General features: G+C 39.7%; 1 protein-coding gene and 1 long non-coding RNA gene across 4 annotated transcripts in view; one reads left to right on the top strand and one right to left on the bottom strand.

Moving 5' to 3' along the window:
- The window catches only part of NAMPT (nicotinamide phosphoribosyltransferase), a 36,083-nt gene extending 21,317 nt beyond the window's left edge, over positions 1 to 14,766 (top strand). Inside the window, exons 7-11 of one of the 2 annotated variants that reach the window (XM_023638876.2) lie at positions 1,817 to 2,042; positions 3,799 to 3,918; positions 8,092 to 8,232; positions 9,415 to 9,549; positions 11,763 to 14,766. In XM_023638876.2, coding sequence (XP_023494644.1) covers positions 1,817 to 2,042; positions 3,799 to 3,918; positions 8,092 to 8,232; positions 9,415 to 9,549; positions 11,763 to 11,873 — 733 coding nt within the window. In that variant the 3' untranslated portion in view covers positions 11,874 to 14,766. The remainder of the gene's footprint in view (positions 1 to 1,816; positions 2,043 to 3,798; positions 3,919 to 8,091; positions 8,233 to 9,414; positions 9,550 to 11,762) is intronic. The other variant, XM_023638877.2, reaches the window with a different exon arrangement.
- LOC111773120 (uncharacterized) overlaps positions 10,616 to 20,079 on the bottom strand; it is a 42,370-nt gene continuing 32,906 nt past the window's right edge. The window contains exons 3-4 of one of the 2 annotated variants that reach the window (XR_011438094.1): positions 14,807 to 14,901; positions 10,616 to 11,474 (exon numbers count right to left, since the gene is read on the bottom strand). This is a non-coding gene — a long non-coding RNA (uncharacterized lncRNA). Of the gene's footprint in view, positions 11,475 to 14,806; positions 18,213 to 20,079 lie in introns of those variants that run through there. The other variant, XR_002807316.2, reaches the window with a different exon arrangement.

Here is a 20,079-nt window from a genome sequence, read left to right as displayed (position 1 = left end):
AGTGATCTGGAGTCCAGAAGAAAAACCTGAGCTGAGGTACAGATTTCGGAAACTGTCCCCACACAGGTATTTTTGAAAAACTTTGCGTGTTTTTCAGCCAGGGTGATGTGTAGAGGGAGGGAGTGCCCAGGTCAGAGCCTTGGTCAGATAGAAGGAGAGCACAGCATCTGGGGGAAGCTGAAGAGGAACCGTAGAAATAGAAAGAAAATCTGAATGTGGGGGACGTCATTGAAGTCATAGGAAGAAAGCTTCAGGAAAGCTCAGATGCCCCGCTGAAAACAAGTCAGATAAAGACTGAAAATGCGCAATTCCATCTGCTAGACGTGGTACCGATAGCAGAGTTCGATGGCTCTGTTGATACAGTGCGGGAAAACGTCACTCCATGAGCAATGACCCCTGACGGTAGGAGCTTATTCTTACATTGCAAACCTCTCCAGTGTTGGTGTTCTTTGAGCATAATTCTCTCCCTTACATAGAGGACAGTAGCAATTCTCGATGTAGACACGGGCTTCTCTTCATTCACGTCCTAATTTCCCCTTCGGCCTGCGCATGTTTGCGTGAAGTACAGTTGGCGTCATAGCTGCTAGCATCCCCGTAGTTGTTGAGAAAAGCGTTCACTGTAGGATGAGTTCTCTATAAAGGGGCTCTTTCTCCATTTCAGACAAGAGTAGTCTCTGAGTACTGCATCTTTATAACCCTGAAGTGTGTGTGCTCTGCTGTCACCAGCATGCCGTTGAAAAGTTGTTTACTCTAGTCCTTTAGGAAAAAAATAAAAATAAAATGACAGTTTCGAACATAAGTTAGTATGACTGTTCAGACAGTTTTGAGATAAACTTATAGCTGTCTGGAGTTATATAACAAACGGGTTATCTTACTTTCCATTATTTTACTTAAGGAAAATGGGGCAGAGGCAAAGACTAAAAAATTAAGGAGAAGGAAAAATTGCTTGACATGAGGAAATGGTAACAATTATTAAATTCTGTTTAAGAACTTTAGAAATGGTTTATATTAGATATTAATTAGCCAACAAGTGCTTAAGTTACTTATTATTAATCTATTCAGTAAGAACCATTCTTGAGGCCATTGTAAAAATCACTATAACCATTCTTGCCTGATAGAAACTCTCATACTTTATTTCTCACCTTAATCATGTTTTGCTCAAACTATTAAAATTCTTATTCCCTGGGCATATATTAATTATTAGTGGGTCATCTATAAATGAAATAAATGACTGCCTGTTACTAGCCACTTGAAGATATAACAGATAAAGAGTTAGTTGACTATACGTGTGGATGGTATAGTGTAAATAATTGCCTAAGTAACTGCCTTTAAGTGTAAGATTTTGAAAAGTGAAAAAGATGAAATGTGTATCCCTGCTGTTATTGATATATGGTTTTGAAAATTCACAGAAGGGAGCCAAGTGCCTGCATCACCTAGCCAAATAATGGGAGTGTGTTCATTCTAACATCTTGGCATAACATATAGAGTGCATTCAGCAAGTGCTTTTTAGCTCTAATTTTAAATGAGTAGGTTCAGGAATACTGAAAAACAAAAACCCTAGTTTATAGTCGGTTGAATATGACTTAAGAGCCAAAATAACTATTGGAGAAGAGTAAGATTGCTTATAGTCTTAAAAAAAATTGGCCACGGGTTGGCTTGGCCCCAATATTGAACTAACCGTACGGTCTGCATTCGCTGGGCTGGATCCCTGACCTGCCCTGCCGTGTGGATGGCGCAGTCTAGGGAACGTGGGGGATGATTCAGGACAGATACTGTGTCTGCCTAAGTAAATCTGTATTTTCGTTTTGTTTTCTAGTACCATAACAGCTTGGGGGAAAGAACATGAAAAAGATGCTTTTGAACATATAGTAACACAGTTTTCATCAGTGCCTGTATCTGTGGTCAGCGATAGCTATGACATTTATAATGCGTGTGAGAAAATATGGGGTGAAGACCTAAGACATTTAATAGTATCAAGAAGTACAGAGGCACCACTAATAATCAGACCTGATTCTGGAAATCCTCTTGACACTGTATTAAAGGTAAATTTTAATACGTAACTTGATTATTAAAATGCCTGTAGACCGGCTGCATCAACACGACTTTTAATTTCATTTGTACACGCACCATTTCAGAACCATCGGGACCAGTCCCCTTAACTTTAGCGTTGCAGCCCAGAGAGAGTAATAGATTTGCCCAAGGTCACACATTAATACAGAGAAAGGCAACCCAGAGGTATGGCTTATTTGTATACTGTCAAATAGACAGTTAAGTACTGTTGAATAGATATTTTCTACTTTCCTTCAAAATTAATTAATAGCATTACCATTTTAGCCAGTCCTGTGAATTGGTTACCAAGTTTGTGGTTGGTTTCTTTTCCTTTATCACAAGTCATTGCTCTACCTTTGAAGTTTTTAAGTGCAAAGGAGATATGTGCAAGGTGATGTGGAATCAAAATGACTTGAAAGTCCCTTTCACGGAGTGATTCTTTAGAGAGACTGCTGCTCCTCGGTGTAGCAATGCTGCATTTTTTCGTGGTCAGGACTTGGTTTGCCTTCTTTGAAAAAGCACTAAGAGCAGGTTATTGAATGCTTACTGCTAGACAATAGTGTGTGAGGTGCTTTACTTAAGCCGTGTCATTTAATCTCTGCGGAAACCTTGTGACAGATAGTACTGTCTCTTTTGAAAGAGACAGGCTTTGAGAGGTTAAAGTCACTTGCTCAAGGTCACACAACATGTAAAATGTCAGGTGTCCAACATAGGTCTTTCTGCCGTCACCTTCCCACTTTGCCACTGCTTCCCAGCTAATGATTAGATGATAAATTACTAGCCCTTAGGAAAGGGGGTGTAGAATAGGAAGGCCTTTTCCTATCCTGTTAAGCAATAGCCAGTCTGAAGGTCTTATCTGAGCCTGAAATATTAACAGATTTGGCTTTAGCAAACTTAACAGGTTTCATGTTTTTCCTGTTACCTAAGCAAAATGTGCAGACCTAGTTTTAAGAATAAACTGATCATCAGCATGGAATGCTCGCATTGTTAGTCTCTTAATTTGTTTAGGAAAAGGGAGTGATTGTTGGGCGGGAAATATGTCTGGTGGGTCTTTTGTATCCCTGACCAGGCTCTCTGAGACATTTTCAATCAGTGTTTAGGTACTTCACCCGTTACAGAACTTTCCGCAGTTAATGAATGTGGGATGATTTGCATAGTATGCAATTTGGCTTTAAAAAATGGGTGTCCTCTTTAAGTGAAGAGAACTTCAGAGAGAAACTACAGGTTACATATGCTTTATTTCCAGCTTTATTATCTGCATAGCATAATTTCCCTGAACTTTGTAATACAAATGGGTTTATATTTGAGTTATATCAGACAAATTAAACCAAACAAAAATATTGGGCACAAGTAAAATAAATCCAAATCAAAAGTATGATCATGAGTTTGTTAAATGATGCTTTATATATTTTGTAAAAATATATTGCTGTTTTCAGTTCCTAATGTTAAAGGGTTTTTTTCTGAATCTGTGTATTTTGAAAGATTTGAGGGAAAAAAACTTGTTTTGAGTCGCTTTACAGTATAAATTGACTTGATCGAAAATAGCATGCTTGTTTCTAACCTAATCAAAAGGAATTGAAACTAAATTTTAGAAGGCTTATACATAATGTGAAATTTTTTAAGTAATTTAATTTTTATTTTCTCAAGATTGTCTAGCAAAGTCTTTTTTTTTTAACTTTGGAAAGCTTTTATGCTTTTGTTTTTTTTGGTTTTAGTGATTTTGTGTTGGGTGTGTATTTTTCCATACAGGTTTTGGATATTTTAGGTAAGAAGTTCCCCGTCACTGAGAACTCAAAGGGCTACAAGTTGCTGCCTCCTTATCTTAGAGTTATTCAAGGGGATGGAGTAGATATTAACACCTTACAAGAGGTATGTGTTTATATTAAAAGTTCCAATAAGGCAATCCTTATAATTAAGCTCTTCTTTATTAGTTTGATAAACAGTGCATTAATAATTTAAGTACAATTGTGATTCTTTTCATAAATGTTTATAACGGTATATGTCTTTTATGTTAATTGCTTAAAATTTATAAATAATAGTAACTTAAAGCCAGACCACACTTCCTGCTCCCAGTCCTGATGGCCGCCTGTGCTGAGGAGCCTGGAGGAGCGTCCCTGTGAAACAAGAAAGTGCCAGTCAAGGAGTGTCCCTTGTCTATAAAACATAGTCTTGACACTGCTCACATGGGTCTCAGTTTTAATAGAATGGGGCTTCACTCAAATAATGTGGAACTTGAATAATATTAATAAGTACTTTTTCAAAAAGTACAGAATGGCTTGTCATTTCTTCTAAATTAAACATTGACTGACACTACTATTGTTACATTTAACCAAATAGTGTATTATATTATCTTAAAATTTTTGCCTCTCTTGTTTCCCAAATAAACTTCTAAAGAGCTATAATTTCATTTTAACTAATATCTAAAATAGTCCATACAAATCAAGGGTAGCACTGATGGCCCGATGCGCGCTGCCTGCTGTTGTGAACCATGCCGCTCAGTGTGTGCCAGTCTCAGGTGGCCTCCACTCGTCCAGCACGAGTTACCCAAGGGTTTTCTGTTTGAGAGAGTTTGGTGTAGTTAGAATACAGTGAGTACCCAAAGTGTAAATAATTTGCTTTCCAAAGATTTGTTTAAAAATAAGAACTATTGCACATAATAAACAGTATTTCTGGGGTGCTGCTCATTTAGAGTTCCCAAAGGAGGTGTCCGGAATCGATCTCTTGCAATGACAGAAATGTGGTTTCTTCCGCCAACTCTCCCAAACTGCTTGCCTGGGAACAGTGGAAACTCCCCCAAACTCCTGAGCCGGCCACTGTTAGGACCTTAGGGCTTTCGCGGGCAGGGGGAGGAGGAGATGGAAGAGCCCTCTGCAGTGAGGAGGGGGACGCTGGGACGGCCTGAGTGGCAGTCTCGGCTGGCGTGGAATTGCTCTCTGGCGTGGAATTGCTCTCGTCCCCTTAGCTCCGCCGCGGTGAGGCTTCTTGCCCTGGTGTCAGGGAGGGGCTCTGACCCATACCTGCGCTGCAGGCAGGTTAGCAGGGGCCTCACGCCCCGGTCCCCTTGAGATGAAGGCGCCTGGCTTCTTTCGTTGCTTGCCCCGCCCTCCCTGTCCCGTGCTCAGCTCTTTAAGTTGGGCTGTTCAGTCAGGTGTTTGAACTTCCCTTTAAAAATCAAAGCTCTTTGACTTTCTTTTCTTTTCTGTTTTTTGTTTCTTTAAATAAACTTTGAGAGAATGTATGTGCCTTTTTAAAGTTGAGAATCAACTCAAAACTTAAACTTTTTTTTTAATTTATCCACAAGAAGTTAAATATTAAGACATACTCTGGCATTGGTGAAACAGGAAACAACACTCAGAGAATGAATGGTTTGAGTCAGTGCAAATGCCCTCGTGGAATGTCTGCCTTCCTCGTGGTGGGGGTGGTCAGAAGAAGCTTCTAGAAGCATGAAAAGGCGTTTACATAGCAGTTTTGTTTTGCACATATACTAAATTAGATGCCTTAATTTTGACAGAATGAGAATCTGTTTTAATTTCAAACAGCTGATGTCTCTCGTTGGTTGTCTGCCTCCCTCTTGGACTTTGCTGTCCACAGTCAGTCTTCCCTGTAACGTCCCACAAAGTGTGCAGTCTAACCCTGCTTTAGGGTTTTGTGTTACAAAAATGAATTCGCTTATTTGGAAAAAGAGGCAAACATCTGTTTTGTCTTGGACAAAATACAGATGTGTGTCTGTCTTCTCTTTCTGTTTGTATCCCCCTTAGGGATTCAGTCATCTTGATCATCATTGAACCCCTCCGTTGGAGTGATTCATTGATGACATTAAAATGGTATCGAATTCTCAAAATTGGCAAGAAGATTTCTTTGCAAGTGTAGTCCCACATGGGACCCTTTTCATTACCTTTCTAGGAGACTTAACCCTGATCCTCACAGCATCGGTTCACAGACTTACGAGAAGAGATTGGTTTTATGCAAAGCTTAATGATCAGAATAAATTAATTTTTTGGTCTACATAGAATGTATTGTGAAGGCAGCTGTAGACTGTAGTGCATGATTTAAATTTATGGTCATGATAACAAAAACATTTCGTTTAAATACTGATGGCATAATGACTTCTCATTTCAGTCACATTACATACCTTGGGTGTGAGATAGGAAAATGAAGAGTGGTCGTGTCTAAGGGTGCTGTTTTGTCAACCTATGTCTAATCAGATTTTATGATTTGTATATGTAAATATTTTTAAATAGTAAATTTTTTTCTAATTCTGTAATTTCCCATAATGTTAACAGAAAAAATTCACTTGAACTCTGTAAATTTTATAACTTTTGGTGAGGCTGTATGGGAAGAATATCTTAAAGACACTGGACCCAAAATATGAAGACATCACATTAGGTGATACTGTTGTTTGTAATTTCCTTGTTCTCGTGCTCCTGAGGCGTATCTAAAATCAGGTGACGGTCTGAAAATATTTTCTCCATAGTTTACTCAAACCACCTTACCCTGTGTCAGGCTGTTTCCCTTTCTTTTCTTCCATTTTTCTGTTCTACTCTTTGCATTTCTTCCATATTGAAATTCATTCTTTTGGAACACGCCTTAATTTCATAAAGTTGTTGTTGTTTTAGTTATACTTTGTTCACAGTTATTTCAATGAAAAATAAATCTGAATTCAGGGCCCTTGGGTATTCTGGGTTCAGGTATAATAAAGACATGAGACTGGGTTTGTGTACAGCCTAAGGAATCACTTTGAAATAAATTGTATATGTTTCCATCTTGATTCCTCTGGTTAAAAAAAAAAAGAAAACAACAGGTACACATATAGCAGGAGAATTAGAAGGTTGGAATTTTAAAAGAAAGTTGAATTTCTAAATGTGGGTTTGTTAAAAGGTGAGTCCTTGGAGTTGATGTATTTTTATCTTGCAATATTGAAAATAAGGAATAGATAAAAAGTCAGTTTGAGACTCTCAGTATTTGAGGGGAATATGGTGAATTTGTATTAATATTTCACATAAAACTATTAAACTTGCTTATGATTTTCTAATCATTTCTGAAAGTCCTGTTTGGATAAAATAGAACTAGACTTTCCAGTTACTTCCTTTTGACTATTCTCATGAAATTAAAGGGATGGTTACTAGATTTCACTGCCACCTTCTATCATAAAAGTGATTGAATATGTCGAATAAGATGTCAGATACTGGATAAAGAAGTCCCACGTAGGAGAAATGCAAATGACATTGATAATAATGTAGCTTAATAAATTAATGTAACTTTTAAAATATGTGTCCCTTGAAAGAACTCTTTTAGTTGCCAGAACTGTATGTTCATACAGGTCTCTCTAGCTGGCTTAGTAGATGATCATTCTCCCAAAGATGATCCAGTGGTAAATCTTAACACCCATCTGTTCAGAATTTTGATTATGGCGCTGAAGCACCAGCCAGAGTAATTGACCCTGCGGTGTCTCAACTGTTACGTAGAAGAGAATATTTTATATTGTCTTTCCGCCAGTGTCCATTAATTTTTAAGTGCCCCAGTATGTGTGACGTGCACTCTGACGCAATAACGTGTGGAGGTTTCTTGGTGATGGTTAGAGTCATTCTCTCTAGTCAGGTGATTTGGGGCATGGTTCTCGGCCGCCTTGCTTGTGCTCCTGGGATCCGGGCGATAAAAGCTCCAGAGGCAGATGGGAGAAGCTGACTCGAGTAACCTCAGATATTTATCGCCAGTTGTTCTCACTCCCTCTCATTCCCTTCACTCCCCCAGCCCTAGCCACGGTGATGACAGCACCGCCACAAATTCAGGAACTTTGAGTGAAATGCCCTCCTCCCACACTTCTCTCTCAGGCTGCCCGTTTTGGGGTGTGTGGGTCTTTTAAAGGAGAAAACGTGGACTGTAACTTTGTGTAGGCCTTGTTCTTCCCGCATTATTTACTGTGTTATAAAACAGCTCTGGGTGGTTTAGTATTTATCACTATGGCCCAAGGAAAACTGCCTCCTTCTTCCAAAATACTTAGTTTCTGTTTATTTATTTGTTTTTTATTTTTTAATCTTCTAGATTGTAGAAGGCATGAAGCAAAAAAAATGGAGTATTGAAAATATTTCCTTCGGTTCTGGTGGAGCTTTGCTACAGAAATTAACAAGAGATCTCTTGAATTGTTCCTTCAAGTGTAGTTATGTTGTAACCAATGGTCTTGGGGTACGTCCTTCCACTTTCACTCGTGTGTTGGTACCTTCTTTATGTATCTAGGTAGAATGCAGTTGCTGAATGCAATAGTCAAAGGGTAATGTGGTCCTGAAGTATTAATAGTTGTCAGGTACTGCTGGCCTTGACTTAGAAACAAGGAAAGAAGAGAGACATTGGGTAATAAATAACATGACTTAGGAGAAAAAGGGAGACTTGGAAAAAGGAGAGAAAATAGATTACTTAAGAGAGAGAATGCAGGTCAGACATTTCCCACTGATTCAGTATGTACCTTTGAATCAAAACCTTGACACAGCCATCATGTATTAAAGATAAACAAGTATGTAGACTTGTCAGAACAGTGCTTGAGGAAGGTGGAGTGAAGTCGGAGTTGTGATACCAGAATCACGTTCTAGTAGCCTCGGAGCAGGGGAACCCAGCTGCAAGGCCGCCGACCAGCAGTCCCCCAGCTCGTTACAGCCTTTGAGTGTGTGTGGCTCAACGTCTGTGGGGGTGGGGACACGAAGCTTGTCAGAGCGCCTGCGTGGGTTCCCTGCTTTGCCTCGCGCCGTCCTTCTGTGGCCAGTGCTGGGACTGACCCCTCTGTCGCTCCTTTCATAGCCGCCACTAGCCGCTTCTAGGACGTTTCGTCTCCTGCCTTTCTGACCCTGAAACAGACGTTCTGCTCTCTTCAGGTGCTCCAGGTCTTTTTCGCTCCTGACAGTAACAAGATAATGAGTAAAAAGTAGCAACAGGAAAAGGCTACGAAGTAGGAAAGCCTTTACCGTAGTCAGATCCTGGTTTCCTTGCCACAGATTATATAATAGAGTCAGCGTGGCTTTTTTCCCAATAGTATGCCTGTGCTATCCTTGATCAGTTTAGGGACAATTCGTAGTGTAGAAGGAGACACCCCAAGGGTCACGTTTTAACCTCAGAGACTTACCACAGTGCAGTATTTGACATTCTGCACTGATAAGAAAGGATAGGCAAGATTTGGATTTTGTTCAAACCTTTTTTTGTAAGAGGACTCTGTCCTCCAAAATAGACTAGAGTGATGTTTCTAAAAGCTCCATGTGGTTGGTTTAGTTATACCTATAAAGTGCCTTAAAATGTCTAAATTGTGTATATACTTTCTTTTCTAAATGGGAGTGAACATTCTGGTGATGATTCTTCTAACTTTCTTTATTTGGATTCCAGATTAATGTCTTTAAGGACCCAGTTGCTGATCCCAACAAAAGGTCCAAAAAAGGCCGATTATCTTTACATAGGACACCAGCAGGGAATTTTGTTACACTTGAGGAAGGAAAAGGAGACCTTGAGGAATATGGGCATGTATGTATCTATGCTGATTGGTTTTGTCGTTGGTTTTTTTTTAATGTAGTATGTTGGCTCTCCAAATTAAGAAAGGAACCTTTTGTGTTGTATTTTATTTTAAAATTATTTTCAGAACAATGTTTTTCTTGGAGGATAAAGTAGTTTTACTGTAAAATGTACAGTTCCTAACCTAGCCTACCAAAATAAGATGAAGAGTAAGAAGTGGGTGGATCAGAAATATGAGACCTGTATGCACATTGCGTGAAATAATCTTATAACATTCAAAAAAAAGGTACAGGTTTGTCCACGTGGACCAGCAGGGGAGTGCCTGATGAGGTTTGATCTTCCTCTCACTGCCAAATAGTAGTGAACCGTTTCTGAAGAGGCGTAGTTAAAATCCTTAAAGGATGCTGTTCTTAGACTTCCCATTGCTATTTGTGTTACAGGACAGCTTTGGTAATTTTAATAGATAAGAGAAGGGCTATCCGAATTCTAAAATGTTATTAAAGATAATTCCATTTTTTAAAAACTTAATAGAATTCAGTTCAGATGGTTTTCTTGAGTCTTGTTTGAGTCTCACAACTCTTTGGGCTATTGAAAAAAGCAAATTGTGTTCTCTTAGTGGTGTAAGATATGGAAATGACGTGACTTGATTCAGATTATAAAGCTAATAAATGGCGACACCTAGACTTAACCAAGTTTTCTGATTCAAGTCAACCAAACTGGAGAACTTCACAGCACAGTCCCGCACGGTTTACCAGCAGGGACGTGTTCCGAGACACAGCGTGAGGCAGTTTGATCATTTTGCGAACCTCATAGAGTGTACTTGCACGAGCTTCGATGGTGTAGCCTGCTACACGCCTAGGCCACGTGGTACTCATCTTGTGCGGCCGCTGTCGTGGATGCGGTTTGTCACTGACCAAAACGCTGTGTGGTGCGTGACCGTCCGCTCAAGTGGCCCGTGCGAGCTAACGGGCTTTAACGTGCGAAAGCACATTTATATTCGTGAACAGAAAAGTTATAACGCCACTGGATTGAAAAAAACCACATATTTACTTGTGAATACTCATATCCTCAGAGGATAGTTTAAACATAAACATGCTAGTTTATTAGATTCTTTATACCATATCAAATGTTGTAATTTGCTTTTATTGTCGTAAGATTCTAAGCCAGAATTAATGAAATAACGTTTTTCTCTTTAACAAAAATATGTAAGTTTCTAAACAGAGTGTTAGATCCCTTTACATAGCCTGTTGTGCAGTTCTTGGATCTTCTAGCTACCAAGTCTTGGCTGAGTTAGTTTATCCCAGGTAGACTAACGTCACTTTAGACATGGTCGGAACTGTGACTTTAAAAAGGCATCAATTCTAAGAGTTCGTGAACGTAAGAAGAGGAACCACCATTCCTTGACAGATTATATTTAACTTGATGAAAGAAAATGCTATAGCTGGAGCAGTGTGATTTGAAACTACACAGTGACAAAAAAAAGTAATGTCATATGCACCTCAATCTTCAGACTAGATGGAAAACTTAGGCTCAGTGGATCACTGATGTGCATTTGTTGAAGAGAAACAAACCAGAGGCCGAGAATTCCTTAGTGAGACAGGAGTGGCTTTAGCAGATCGGAAAGGGAATTCAGTCCTAATTCTCTTCATTTATCTTTGTTCTCCTTCCGTGGATCAAACGGATTGCGCATGTCGATGACTTTTGGAATATACAGAGTCTTGAAATCAATAATTATTTTTGTTTCTGTTTTGGGTTTTTTTTTTTGTTTTTTAGGCGCTTTGTTTAGTTGTTTAAACCCAAAACTCAGTGACTAGCAAATTCGTTGACTTCCAGGTTGATAAGTTACTCGGTGTCGAGTGTGTGGCAGGCTCCTTCTGAGCTGTCGGTCCTGCCGACAGCGACAGCCACAGTTCTGCCAGGCTGCCAGCGTCTTCCACCTGAAAAAAAGAGATGGGTCAACTGGGTGTTTTTGTTTTTCCTTTAAGGAAGAATGTCATATTTAAATCGTTCCTGTTCATAAAAGTTAAATATTTCTACACAGCCATTTTAGATAGTGCCTTGCTCTCTGCCTGCTCCAGCCGCCATTCTCTGTGTATAAAATCATAATTTGAACCCATCAACATGTCTGTTTGACTAGTCAGTCTAATTCATCAAAGCATTATTTAAGTATTTTGCTTACTAGTCTAATATAATCATTAAATTTTAGTATTATTGTATTTGTGCAGGATCTTCTCCATACTGTCTTCAAGAATGGGAAGGTGACAAAAAGCTATTCATTTGATGAAGTGAGAAAAAATGCAAAGCTGAATATCGAACTGGAAGCAGCACCCCATTAGGCTTTGTTTTATGACTGGGTGCGTGTGTGTGTCTGCGTGCGTGTGTGTGTTACATGCATACACGCACGTATACACCTGTGTGTGAGTATGTAATGCATAATGTTTATTGTACAGATGTGTGGCGGTTTGTGTTTTATGATACATTACAGCCAAATTATTTGTTGGTTTATGGACATACTGCCCTTTCACTTTTTTCTTTTTTTCCAGTGTTTAGGTGATCTCAAATTAGGAAATGCACTTAACCGTCTAAAGGATTAATGCTAAAGGAAGCTTTTTAGGGCCCTTTGCCAATAGATAGTAATTCAATCTGGTATTGATCTTTTCACAAATAACAGAACCGAGAAACTTTTATATATAACTGAAGATCACATAAAACAGATTTGCATAAAATTATCATGATTGCTTTATGTTTATATTTAACTTGTATTTTTGTACAAACAAGATTGTGTAAGATATATTTAAAGTTTCAGTGATTTAACAGTCTTTCCAACTTTTCATGATTTTTATGAGCACAGACTTTCAAGAAAATACTTGAAAATAAATTACATTGCCTTTTGTCCATTAATCAGCAAATAAAACATGGCCTTAACAAAGTTGTTTGTGTTATTGTACAATCTGAAAATTATGTCAGACATACCTTATACAATTACTAACCTCACTGCCCCTTGTAGAATATGTATTAAAGAAAATCATGGTTCTCACTGGAATGTCCAGGCACTGTACAGTGCTTATACACGTGCGTCATTGCATTGTGCCCGTGAAATGCCAAATTGGAAAGGCTTGTACTGCAGTTTTATATGTCAGATATTGCCTGTGGCTCTAAGCTGCACCTCAAGATTTTAAGGAGATAATGTTTTTAGAGAGAATTTCTGCTTCCACTGTAGAATATATACATAAATGTAAAATATTGACAAAAGTGGAAGCAGTGTATTTTAAAGTAATCACACCTCTGAATTTATTTTTCATATTCTATAGTTATATGACTTAAATGAATTACTGGAATAGGTAGTGTACTTATTTTAAATGTTTTGATTCTGTTATATTTTTCATTAAGTTTTTAAAAAATTAAATTGGATATTAAATCGTATGGACATCATTTATTAATTTTGAACTGAATCCCTCAATAAATAACACCCAAGCAAGTTCTTAAACGAAGAATCGATTATCCCCAGTGGGAAAGCATAATGACTTGAAGTTGAATAGAAGAATCTTAACCAAAAACAGAAAGCTGGCGAGCTCCAAAGGGTTTTAACGTTCAGATGTTCAGAGTGATGGGCTGCCGGAGTCGAGGCAGTCAGCGCACTTGACTGGATCAGTTTGGTTTTTTTAAGATGATTCTTTTATATTTAGGTCAGTTCTCCTAAGCAGGGGTTGGTCAGCTATGGCCCACAGGCCAAATTCAGACTCTTTTTTTTTTTTTTTGTAAATACATATTTTCTGTGGCCGCTTTTTCATGACAACAGCAGAAATTGAGTAATTGTGGTAGTGACCCTGTGGTCCACAGAGCCTGAAATGTTTATTCTGTGGTCCCTTTACAGAACAAGTTTGTCGACCTCTGTTCTAAGAAAAGGAGCGTGCCTTGAATTTTAAGAGAAATGTTGATTTCCAGGGAAGGGAGGAGGCTAAGTTGATGCGGAATTTGTCTCTTTCGTCCTTTCTTTTCTCATTTAAGAATCTGATACTGGAAGACTGATTTAGAAAAGCTTTAACAACATGATAGTAAATGTGAAATTTTAAAAAGTGAAAAGCCATAATTTATCTGTCCTAAACAGTTACATGAAAAAGTACTTTATCAGTAGAATAATTAATTAGAGGTGAGTTATCGTTAACATCTTTTATAAGCATCATTAAAAATAATAGGTTTTTGCAAATCATTCTAAACACTTGTTTAATGAGAACAGTAAGCAATATTCACTTTTATTAAGAGTTTTGGTCATGTAATCCCTGGTGAAAAATAATTTTAAGATGATTTTTTTTTTTAAATGTGTCTAAGCATAGATTAGTGGCATTAAGAACACACCTTCACCAAATGTGCTTACAGGGCTTATAGAGAATTAAAACTATATTTATTACCAGTGACAACTTTGATAACCAGCTATAATTTTGATTTTGTTTAAACATTGGAATTATACTACAGACAATATTCTTTCTGTACTGTGAATTTCAGCAGTTTCAGAATATCTGGTGTTTTATTTTAAAACTTTCAGTGAATGCTAAAATTTGTATATGGCTGTAGATTGAGGAGGTGGAGTGATGAATTCTCTTAGCTCTTAGTCACTTGGAGCTGATTAGTCCTGAGTTTCCATCGCTAAGCACCTAGTATCTGGCCATCCCATTCTCATAGGGAATGGTTAACATAGGTATCAAGTAGAACTCTGCCGTGTGTCACCTTAAGTCAGCCTAACTCCTCCAGACAAAAGCAAATGGCATGTATGGGTTTGCTTAAGTCATTAGATCTGCAGTTGATATCAGATTAATCTCCCTCGATTCCTAATTATCATGAAGTATTTGTATTTTAAATAGGAGATAGGAGTTCTGTGTTGACTCTTTATTTGTACTCTACACTTAAAGTAAAATGGTTTTAAGGATTATCCCTTATTTCCTTTCTTGAAATAAATTGTTATGGAAAACATTTTATAGTGAAATCCATCTCAGAAAACTAGAAAGAGAAAAATAGCAAGGTATTTATTGTTATGTTTGCCATAATTAGAATTCACTTAAACACTTAAGCAAGTATTTTATAGCTTTACATTCCTTTTTAACCCATTCAGTGGAGAATATCAGCTTTTCTCCCAAGTTGTATGTTAAATCAATTCTACCATGTATTCAACTTCAAAGATGAACCTGTAATAAACATGGAAATAAAGTTTAGCTCTATTAGTGAAATGTTAAATTTGACTGTGTGCTTCAAATAATGGCATTTCCAGACTTACCTGTTTTAGGTCCTCCAGTCAAAGAATGAGAGGAGGAGAGGCGCGAAGGGTGCCTTCTGTTCTCTGCCTCGTGCAGCTCGGGATGGTGCTGCCTCCTAGTAGAACACCGGAGGGAGCCCAGATTTGGGGGGAGAGAGCATAGGTCCTCCATTAAGATTTGAGATGCCTTTGAGACATCGGAATGTGGATTGTAGGTAGTTGGATATACAGCTTTGGGGACAGAAGGCGCAGAATATGGCCTGGCAAACACAGGCCGGGGCCATATCCACCTGCCGTCTGTTTTTATAAATAAAGTCTTATTGGAACACAGCCACACCCGTTAGTTCACTTACTGTCTAGGCTGCTTTCATGCTACAGTGGCAGACTTGAGTAGTGGCAACGGAGACCTTATGGCCTGCAAAGCCTAAAATAATTTACTATCTGGCCCTTTAAAGAAAAAAAGTGCTGATCTGTGCTATAGACTATGAAAAAAAGAGGACTTAGGGGAAATCCATAGGAATTCTCAAAAGGTGAGTGGCAGAAGAGGAGCAGGCAGAGGAGGCCGACAGCGGTAGTAAAGAGATGAAACCCAGGAAGAGCAAAGTCAGGAAAGCCAGAGGGAGGGTTTGCTCTGCACAACTGTTAACTGCTGCCGAGAGAGGGAGCAGAGTGAGGACTTGGAAGCATCTGTTGGATTTAACCTCCTGAGATAATTGATGGCTTAGAGACTTTCCCTTCCAGGTAGTAGAGGAGGCAGACGTCAGAAAAAAGCTCCCTTACACAACTCTGAATTGGATGTGAAAGGAGGAGAGAATGAGGCAATAGTGTCTCTGAAAAGGACCCGGGAAAGAGGGAGAAGTTGAAGATAAGAGAGGCAAAAGGGATCAGCGATGGCGGGGAGGTCCAAAGAATGGAGGAGGATGGGGTCCAAACCACTGGTGGGCACGTTGGCTTTTAGATGGGAGGGGCTGCTTCGAGTCTAGCAGAAAGGACAAGAGGGTAGGTGCCTGTGCAGACTGGTTTTCTCTGAAGTCAGAGACCAGAGGGGATTGGAGTTTTGCAAAAGAGGGTTTTAAAATAATTATGGTGGAGAATAAAGTGGCCAGAGGTGTCGTAGGACTATAGGAGGACCCAACTATTAGATGGCCAGGAACTCACAGTGAAAATTGGCCTTGTGATTTTTTCGTTCCCCTCCCTAGAAGCACCTGATGCCTGGGTACAGATGCAGAGAAAATGGAGATACTTGGGGGTTTGCCAGGTAAGTTTGATAGAACAAAAGGATGATAACTGGGTAATGGTTGAAATAATGGTCCTGCGGTATCTAAACTGGATGAGTATGGACGCGAGTGCTACACAAAGCATTGCGAAGATAGTAAGAGAGTCCAGTGCACAGTCCAGTGACAGCTCTGGTCTGTTGGGAGTTGTTGAACAAGCAGGTTTGCAAGGACAAGAAATGCTCGTCGGAGACCAGGATCTCAGAAGCAAGTTCACAGTGTAGGACGATCCAAGGTGTGACCTTGAAGTGGCCAAATGAAGTAAAGAAGATCAGTGAAGACAAAACACCATCGAGAAACTTGAGAGGACGAGTGGCCGTTCATGTCGTCCAGGAAGGTGGCAGAAGTTGTATTGGAGAGGAAAGCTAAATCAGGTGCCAAAGTAGTCAGTGAATGAGGGAGGGGACCAGGAGGCAGCAGGAGCGCAGCGAGGAGGTGGGTGGGCCTCAAAGGGAGCACAGTGGAAGCCACCGGCCTTGGCAAGTCTGCGCGGGAGGAACTCAGCATGTGTGGACATGCACCAACAGATTATGCTCTTGTGTTGCCAAGGGTTTGATGGCCTTGCCCAGGTGCTCGAGAAAGATTTGTTGACTTAGTGAATGGATGAGGGGAAGGAATAATCTAGGTCAAAACTTCCTTGGTTTTACTAGCTTGCTACAAACACCCCTTTCGTGTACAGAGGCCCGGGTTCAAGCCTTTAAATACATTTTTGAGTTTTTGTTTTGTTTGAACATTTTAAGACTTAGATTTTGTCTCTTTTTTAAAGAGACCAGCCAAAGCACTCTACAGCCAATTAAAATCAGTCATTCTTCATGTGTTCAGGCTCTTCTCACCTCATTTTAAACTATCACTTTATTTTATTCAAAAGTTTCTCTAATTGTTATCTGTTCCCCAGAGACAACTCTATCTTCATTTTGTTCACAATTCTTCATTCCATTAAATCTAATTTATTAAAATATTTATTTAGGTTATTCCAGCAAAGAAAAATACATTCTTGAAAGGAATTTTAAAAGCATTAGAATTATCAACTTCACCAAAATTTTTTGAACTAACATGGAAATGGGTCCTTGCTAATTAGGAGTTGTGCCTGCATGCTGTCCCGTGGGCACATGGTATGCAGGACCTGTCGTGCCCTGATGGGGACGTTCACGAGGGACCTGTGCTTTCACCCCTTCTCAGGGCTCGTGCTGCCCTCCTGGTGAGTAGTGTAAGCTGACAGTTGACTTTTCTACCAGTTATAGCATAAACTCTGCAGAAAAATACAATTTTGGTTTATATTGATTTATGTTCATCCCAGAGAAAAGAAGCATCATTCTTTGGCAACAAAATTCAGTTAAAAATAACAGTTATCTTGGGACCAGCCGCAATGGGGCCTAGTGGTTAGTGTGCTCTGCTTCGGTGGCCTGGATTCAGTTCCCAGGCATCGACCTACACCACTCTGTTAGCAGTCGTGCTGTGCTAGTGGCCCACATGCTAAAAAATAGAGCAAGATTAGCACAGTTATCGTGACCTGCTTTATTGTTTTTTTACTTAATTCTGTAATTAGCTACTGAGGTGTTACTTCTTTGACTTAAACTAGGTAAGACATTCTGTAGTTTTTATTCAGATGGATTTAGCTTTTCTTCACGCGAGCTCTCCTGATGAATTGGCTACAAGTTTTATGAGAAGAGTTCTACCAGATTTATGAGGCTGGGAAAAGCAACTCTTATCTTCAGCCTCTCCCTTTCTCTTCCTCCTCAGCCAGTAAACAAACATGTTCCTGTGTCTGCCGTCCTTTAAAAAGAAAGTAACTCCTTTGATAACTCCAGCTCTAGCCTTGCTCCTCCAGTTCGTATCCAGACTTCTCAAGCTGTGTACGTTTCCTCTCCATTTACTGCTTAGTTTCCTGTTCGTCTCCCGGCTGGTTCTCATCCCTCATTAAACATCAGTGACCTCTCAGTTTCCAAATGACTGTTTAGTCGTCATTTCACTGGAGGATCTCTCCTGTCCTTGCCACTGCTGAGAATTCATTCCTTGACACTGCTTCTTTGGCTTCTATATTGAAACATCTTGGGTCCCTTCTCTCTGGAGCTCTTCTTGACACCATTAGATTTGAAATGTGGGCATGTCCCATTTATCTACATCTCTCTTGGGTGGTCTCACCATCATCTGTCGACTAAAGCTTCTGTGCGTGTATGTCTCTAGCGCAAACCTCTGAATTGTACTACCTGTCTACGATGCATTTCCACCAGATCCTACTCAAATGTGACAAGTCCAAACTTACCATATTCCTCCTGATTCTCTACCTCATTTGGGGGTTCAACCCTCCCACCCAAGTGAGCCTTCCGTCTGTGTTACCCCACACATGTAATCAATCACACAGTCCTGTTATTTACCCGCTAAATAATGTTATAATCTGTCTTCTCTCCAACTCCCATTTCAGGCTCACCAATGTCTTCCTAAAACAATACAAAAAATATTGAACTAGATTTTCTGCCCTCAGCCCCCTCTCCCTCCCACTCTGCTACCAGAGTATTCTAACAAAATCTAATAGTTCAGTCCCCAAGCTCCCTTTAGCCTAGAGGATAATGCTCAGAGTCCAGCCTAACCCACAAAACCCTCCTTGACGTGGCCCAGGCTACAGATAGCCTCAGGGCTTGCCCTTCATTTTCTGCACCAGCATCTTGACTTGCTCCGCCTTACACACACACTCACACTCACGCTCACACACACGCATACACACCTTACACCGTTTGCTCCATTTCTCTGCCTTTGCCCGTGCTGACTCCAGCCAGGAACACCTTCCTTTGGCTAATGCTGGCTAATGCGCTGTAGGGGATTAAGTGATAATGCCTCCAGAAGGCATTCACAGACCCTCCTTGCCACACCCAGCCCACCGTCAGGCCTCTGTAGGTGTTGAGTGTGTTTCTAAAACAGCGCTCACCATCCGGGGGCCTGTGTCCTATACGCAACAGTACAGCGTGGTGTTTATTCATCTCCATCTGCGTTCAGACGTGGTAGACATTCAAATGTTTGTTGAGTCAGTGTCATTATGATAAACACTTTTTTACAGTGTTTTGGGACCCTCTGTGATACTAATATCCTGAACATTTAAGTAAGTGTTTAAAAAAAAGTGGACCATTTTACTAAGTTTTTTTTAATCCTCTTTATACCTTAGTTTTCCATCTTAAAAAAGTTACCCATCTTTAAAAAAAACACACAGGAAAATGTTCCACCTTTTAAAAAAAAGATGGAAATTTTTCAAAGCATGTTCACAGATTACTGTCTTTTTGAAAAATTCTTACAGTAAATTCATGAAGTAAGGTGTTTCGTCAAAATATAGATTAGAAAACGAAAGTATAAAAAGGATAAGTTATTTGCCTAAGATTTGCTTGTATGTAGTTCAGTAGTTCATGAATTTCCTTGGTTCTGAGAATTTGCTAAAAGCTGTGGACCGTCTTCTCAGGAAAGTTCTCGTTTGCCAATAAAACAGTGTGCGTGTAACTTAGGGAGGTTGCCCCGCAGACTCGAACGCCGAACGCCGGGGAACTGCAGGGCGGAGACCGCTCAGGGCGCTCCGCACGTGCCCTTCCCGCTCCGTCGGGACTCCTCGTGGTGCTCTTGGAAAAGGGGAAACTTCATCACCTTAAGTTGTTTGTGGAACAAGGCAAAGTAAATATAATTTTAATTCAACTCTCAAGGCGTTCTACAGACTTCACTGCTGGAAATTCCAGAATTGGTGGCTATTTTAAATGCCTTTTCTACAGATGGAGAAACAGAAGCTTAGGAAGTAAAATTAAGAAACCTGACCATGTGATACGGGAAGATGAAAAAGAAAATCCAGGAATCTTCTGTGCAAACCAGCAACACCAAACTTGACAAAAGCCCTCTCTGTATTCTTTTTACAGAAATCTAAGCAGGCTAGGTAATTCTGACCACCCTCCCACTGAAAACAACAAAACTTAATGGGTAACTGGTTGGTTGGTTGGTTTTAAACTATTGAACTAACAGGACAGGAAGAAATTGCTGGGTCAAAATCCG

The sequence above is a fragment of the Equus caballus genome, chromosome 4 (assembly GCF_041296265.1).
Source record: "Equus caballus isolate H_3958 breed thoroughbred chromosome 4, TB-T2T, whole genome shotgun sequence".
In the NCBI taxonomy this organism is placed as follows: domain Eukaryota; kingdom Metazoa; phylum Chordata; class Mammalia; order Perissodactyla; family Equidae; genus Equus; species Equus caballus.
This window is presented reverse-complemented; position numbering and strand designations above follow the sequence as displayed.